General features: G+C 32.3%; 1 protein-coding gene across 1 annotated transcript; it reads left to right on the plus strand.

The window, feature by feature from the left end:
* Positions 1-1,385: 1,385 nt before the first annotated feature.
* LOC143232450 (fucolectin-1-like) lies at positions 1,386-5,701 on the plus strand (the record flags this gene model as incomplete). Its single annotated transcript, XM_076467914.1, has 2 exons — positions 1,386-1,611; positions 4,874-5,701. Coding segments are annotated over 2 exons (495 nt in total), but the record flags the coding sequence as incomplete, so codon positions are not given.
* Between the last annotated feature and the right edge of the window lie 1,041 nt (positions 5,702-6,742).

Here is a 6,742-nt window from a genome sequence, read left to right on the forward strand (position 1 = left end):
GTCTGCTTTGATTCAAAACTTTCCCTTCAGGTAGCAACTAATTTAACTTTAGTTTAACAGTTTAAGCGTAGAATGGAGTACACTTTCAATAAATATTAAAAATTGACTATAAGATGAAGTTGAGACTTCCTCTGTGGACAAAGACTAAATCTTTATGATCGTCCAGTAAAAGAAGCAAGAAAAGCTCATAAGATACACTATTAGTATGACAAATGCACCATTTTAAATCATTTTGAAAGGCAGTTCATCTCCATACATGCATTTGTTTTTATTTGTATCTCAGCGATCTCTGGCGGTACTTGAAACAGCTTAAATAAAATTTTCTCGATCTCCTTACATTTGCAGTGACACTGAAACAAGACACTTTTAATTGTATTTAGAGAAAGTATACGAAATTTATAAAAGTATAAACTTTAGAACCGGATATTGTATGGCTTATGATGAATTAGGAAGTGCCTGTTAAAATAATTCAACGGTAAATTTACTAAAAACAATAACAAATAAATATTAAACGTGTAGTAAATGAATCACAACATATACGTCTAAAGGGCTGTTTGCAACTGTCTTTTGTCACTTCATGTGCTATTTTATTTAAGAAAACTGCAATGTGTTTGTTTTTAAGCAACGGAGACTGAGTATAATGCATTGCTAAGAAAAATATGTGGGTGTTGATGTAATGGATGCATTCAACACAACAGGGTGCTGACACTTGCTAAATAGCCACGGATTTTATCCCTTTAAATGCCATCTATCAATGGATTTTTGTGACTTTCTATTAGAAGCGTTAAAGGGGAGATATCAATTCAAATTAATATAATCGACATGATGCAATAAAACCATGTATATGTATATAATAGAGATGTGAGAAAGAAAATTTTAAAAATAATTATAAACCAAACAACAATAAATGTATATTAAAATTTAATCTTTTTATTTGGCTTTCTGCTCATAAATATTTCTTTCAATTAGTCGATCGAAGAAGTCCATTTTTCTTGGTGAAATTCACTCACAAAAAACATTTGTGTTGTTATTAAGTCTTCCTCAAAGTTATTATCCATCGATATCAATGTGAAATTTTAACAGTTACGAAAAATTACTAATTTTCTTTCAGTTTATTTGTGTGTTTTTCTACAGCAAAGCCACATGTCTACCACAGAGAATCGGTCCCCTACTTTTAGGATTGTAAATCCAAAGACTTGCCGCTATCCCACCAGGACACATTTATTTTTCAAGGGAAACATTGTAGTATACTGTTTTTGTGTGATTGGCTGTTCAGGACTTACAGAAAGTACCAGACAGACACTTGGCTATTATGTAAATGTATGACGTTTTTAAAACTTAGCAGAAAAAATAATTTTATATGTAAATAATAAAATATTTTTTGTTATGTTTTGTGGACGTCAGGAAATTTGGCGCTAAGTAAACCAGTTAAGCAGAGCTCAAATTACCACATTTTTAAGCCAGAATATGCTGTTGATGGAGATAGAATATGTTCTTCCCCAAACTTTTCACATACCAAATTTGAAGATAAGTACCCTTGGTTACAAGTGGACCTTGGGAAGGAACACGTAGTTCAGTCAGTGACTATATGGAACCGTCAAGACTGCTGCCGTAAGTTTCAGACCTAAAAGATTTGACTACATACAATACATTTATTATTAAGTGGTTATAATACTGAAATTTTTATTTTATCAAATATCAAAAACGCTTTATCATAAGTATGCACAGTGCACATATGCTGTGTCAAACCATTAAAGGAATTTATAATACTTCCCTATAGTAACAATGAAACAAATAATTTATAATACTTCTCTATAGTAACAATGAAACAAATAATTTATAATACTTCTCTATAGTAACAATGAAACAAATAATTTATAATACTTCTCTATAGTAACAATGAAACAAATAATTTATAATACTTCTCTATAGTAACAATGAAACAAATAATTTATAATACTTCTCTATAGTAACAATGAAACAAATACTACTGTATAAAATTCATTTACCTTCCTCCCTTCATTTGTATATGAATTAGGCTGATGATGGTTCATCATTTAGCCTGAAATTCATATTATTGATCAATTAGGACAGTGCTTTGTCACACTGAAATGAACCGTAGAGTTTGAAATGCTCCACATTGTTCATGGTTAGGATTGAAATAATATACTTGAATGTTTCACATATCCAGCAAGTCGCTATATAAATTGAAGCTGGTAAATAATACAAAGCTGTTGCGAATTAAAAGTGTTTTATAGTAAAATGTGAAAGAGTTTACAAACCAGTGTGACACTTGTTCAGAAGAAGCCAGACCATCTAAAACATAAGTAGGTAAGAATGGTCAGTCGATTTTGGTTTGTCTCATTCATATTACACCTGATACAAAGTTCAATAAAAAAGTTTCATAACCTTAACGGGTCATCTTTCCTGTTCACGAGTAGGAAAATTGTCAAAGCCAGTTTCTATTATGCCAGTGAATTGTATTCCACTCACAAAAAAACACAAAACAGTTTGTACAAAAACACGTTCAGTAGACTAACGACCAGGGTTGGATTGAGAACTCTGGAGGCTCCCATGCAATTGCATTGGTCGTACTCCCTTTAAATCCGGCACTGCTAATGATACGTAAATACTGCAATGGCTCCAAGAACACGTCCTGTAGATTGATGGTACTTGTATTATGCAATAGCTCCAACAAAACATTCAGTAGACTAGAAATCTATGGATCGAAATTATTTTGGGGGAGACGAGCCGTTCTTATATCAGAACCAAATAATAAGTAAATACACATTAAATAGAACTTTGAATCAGGTCTAATACTGATTCTATTCACAAGTATGACGTGGTGGTAAAGTTGAATAAGAAGTGGTGAGCGTTCCAGTCTTAACGGTTTGTAGAATGGCTCTGTAAATGCCACATGCCATAGTAACTACCTCACTCTTCAGCTTCTTTTAACTATATTTTTGGCAGTATTTTGAAATTATTCGATGAAATTAATTTTTATGGACATTTCATGCCCATTTATTTCATGCTGGAATGATGTTCCGGGTTCCAGATGGAGTACTTTTTCATTTATATAGCTATAAGATGGCTGTAGGGGTTAAGCTACTGTCAACGCGGACCAGCGAATGGGCTCTGACTGTGGCGAGATTTCATTGGTCATAGAAAATGCAGGTCAATCCTGTTTTGTTTGTTTTTTTCCTAGATACTAACAACATTTGGAATTATATTCTACCACAAACCTGATTTATCATGTATCATATTATCCTATTGTCTCACAGCTATGAACGTGAAAAATATGTTATTATAGAGCCTGAAACAGAGTCTCAATATAAAGAAAAATGATGAGAGATATACATGTACATTTTCAACTTATGACCCTTTATGTTGTCATATGTGATGTAATCAACGCTGAGTTCTAATAATGTATGATAACACCGGCTCCACCGAGGTAAACTGGTTGACACATTCACCAAATGTTTACCCTGCACATTCATGAGACTTTAATCTCATCGGACACATTATAGAATTTGTTTGGACTACGTGTTCTGAATCTTTTAATGACTCCTGATATATAATAAACATTTCTTAGAAACACATCTTTCAGAGAAATGATTGACAACACCTCGCTACCTGATCAACACTACAATTTCAAGCAGGTGATATTGGTGTCGTGTTGATCTGTTTTTGTAGTAACCTTACTCTACGTTTAACTGAAATGTCCGGAACTTTCTGGCTTATTTTGGAAATTCACAAAAATCTGCACGAGGACTAACTGCGCTTTTTCTAATATAAAAGGCAATATAAAAGCCAGCTGACGATCATCACTCTTCACCAACTCTTTGACATTATAACAAATAGAATGGGTTTTCACCATCACTCACATGGTGCACTTATGGTCTTAAAGTGCAGATCGGCTTTCTGTGACAATACGTCGCAATCCACGGACTCGCGGATTCAGTCCCGTACACTAACTACTATCACACGCCCAGCTCAAGTCATGATTCACAAGCAGGTATTTTAACTACTCTCACAAGCCCAGCTCAAGTCATGATTCACAACCAGGTATGCTAACCACTTTCACATGCTCAGCTCAAGTCACGAACAAACGATATATGGTTATCTATATCAAACATCCATTTGTGTGTAGTTTTAATAATGTATTATTTCTATTTTTCATGTTACAAGACGGATTATTTGATATCGAATTTTTATAATTGTAAATTCACATTATTTTAATTGAAATATTACCACTTCTAATCATTCTTTAACTGGTTTGTACAGTGTTGAAATCGATGTTATGAAAAATGCATGTCGTTTGTTGGTTTCTATAACGTGTCATGAAGCGAGTTCTGATTCTAGTAATAACAAGATAACCATAAACAAATAATTATTTCTCAATAACGAACAGCGAACTCCCATTCATTTGTTTATTAACAGCTAGTCTGTTTCCAACAAATCATAATGATCGTTTTATGATAATAAGAAAAAAATATCGTTCCATAAAGACGCTAGGAAACAACAAATATGTGAGTTATGTGCTGACATAAATGATCAAATATAAACACGATTTTACCTGTTTAGACAAATTACAAAAATATTAGTATGATTATATGGCCCGGTTTGTTTGTTTTCAACTGGTAATTGTTTTGCGTAGAGAAACATGCTTCATATTTTCGTATTTTATTTCTTTGGCGACGTCGTAGTTTATATGAAAAAAAACTGAATTGTAGAGAAACAGTTGTGATTTTTAGTTTTGGTTTCTGCCCGTGTAATTGTTTCTCTTCGTGTTTAACCCAAAGCTTACATATTATAATACTGACCTTATGGAAAGTCGTGTAACTTACGGTTTTGTTCTTATTTTATTTAACAGGGTTTAAACTACATGATTTCGAGATTAGAGTTGGTAACAACAAGATTACTGATGACTACGTCACGAAGGTATTTGACGCAAATGGATTATGTGGTCGTCACGTTGGTGGTGGAATAGAAACTGATCCCTTTACAATGATGTGTGAGCCATGTTCCTTGGCTGGTCGTTACGTCACAATACAGATCACGCATTTCTGCTCTGACTGTCCAGAGCCAAATATTAATGTTCTTCACGTGTGTGAGGTGGAGATTTATGGATTTGAGGTCTAACCTAAAATATATAGAATTCCGATTACGTAAATCATATAAATTCAGTGTTAAAATATGATTTTCTAGTATCTTATAAATGTCATGTTATAAAAAAATTATAGAGTAGAATATTACTTTTCGTAACATATAACGAAAAAGACATTATAGTATATGCTTTATATAATTGTCATCATTCTACAAGCTATATCAATATCTATCTACATAAACAGTTATTTGTTTAGAACTATTGTAATAATATTCAGTTTTTGTCTGTCCTGAAAATGTATGCGCACTTTACCATTTGAATGTATATAAGTGCGTACTTCATTTCACTGATAGTATTAAATATAGTAAAATTTAATCTTAAGTAATCTAAAACAAAAAATGTACACAAATTACAACGTTAATTTATCTCTATGTCAGATACAGGCCGTATATAATGAAGGTTTAAATAATGTTAGGCCTGAGATAAGTAGATTTATGCATTACAGTGTCTGCGATTACAATTGTTTTGTATTATTCTCTAAATCCTGTATTTATAGAGCCACTGTTGTAATAAAGATACTAATTTCACCGTGAATGTTTTGCAGGTTTCTGTCTGTAGATCTGTGCAAACTATTATAATTAGATTGTTTTTTATCACAAATTATTATTTCTAAGAAATTTACATTTTTTGAAGAGGTATGAAATAAATTGTTGAACAGGAAATTCCGAGATACACAGTGTTCTTAATTATTTCCACACAAATTAAATAAGCTATATCCTGTTTCCAACAACATCACTTATATAATGTATAGAGTGAATAGACTTTATACGTAAGAATGATCGAGGTACTCGATATGCATAATTACACATATGCATGATAAAAACAACGTCTGAGAGTTTTGTTTTAAAAGATAGTTATCACTCACTTTCACTTGTTTTTATACCCAGCAAACCGAAAAATAAGACAAGAGACCATCGCTAAAATACAAAACCAGAAAATAACCAACCACCAAACTGTTCGTCTTTATATATTTCTGAGCAGTGCACGATATCATTGCTTAGTTGAAATAACTATTAGTAATTTAAAAAAAAAAATCATAAACTAGTGTAATCGGTGTCATCATTACCCTTTGAAGTTAGTTTTTTACAGAAATCTGTTGTTCCTTTAAAACACTTGAGTGCAGGATGAAACAGCCAATAATAGATTAACATTAGATGACAGACCTCGTAACTAGCGTCTGTAATAGTTGGTAATAATAAGATACGTTTTGATTCAACTTGGTTTTCCTTGTACGTAAGTCCTAGGCTATTAATTACGTTGCATCCCTTGTCTACACTGACATTATGAGAAATAAACTGCATATCAACAGTCAGGAATATATTACTTCCTACTGCAGTAAATTATATTTATATCAACATAAGCCTTTGAACCCTAAGGTTACAGAGTATCATTTCAAAACTCATAGTATTCTCTAAATAATTACAGTATGTGATAATCTGGAAATATATAATTTAGCCCTTTAACAGAGATCACAGTACAGTACAAATTTAACAATACAAGCAAAATGAAAGAACAAACAAGATACAGAGAAATGTATACACATAGGAACAGTAAATAATTGTGCATGTGTCCACT

The sequence above is a fragment of the Tachypleus tridentatus genome, chromosome 11 (genome assembly GCF_004210375.1).
Source record: "Tachypleus tridentatus isolate NWPU-2018 chromosome 11, ASM421037v1, whole genome shotgun sequence".
Lineage (NCBI taxonomy): Eukaryota > Metazoa > Arthropoda > Merostomata > Xiphosura > Limulidae > Tachypleus > Tachypleus tridentatus.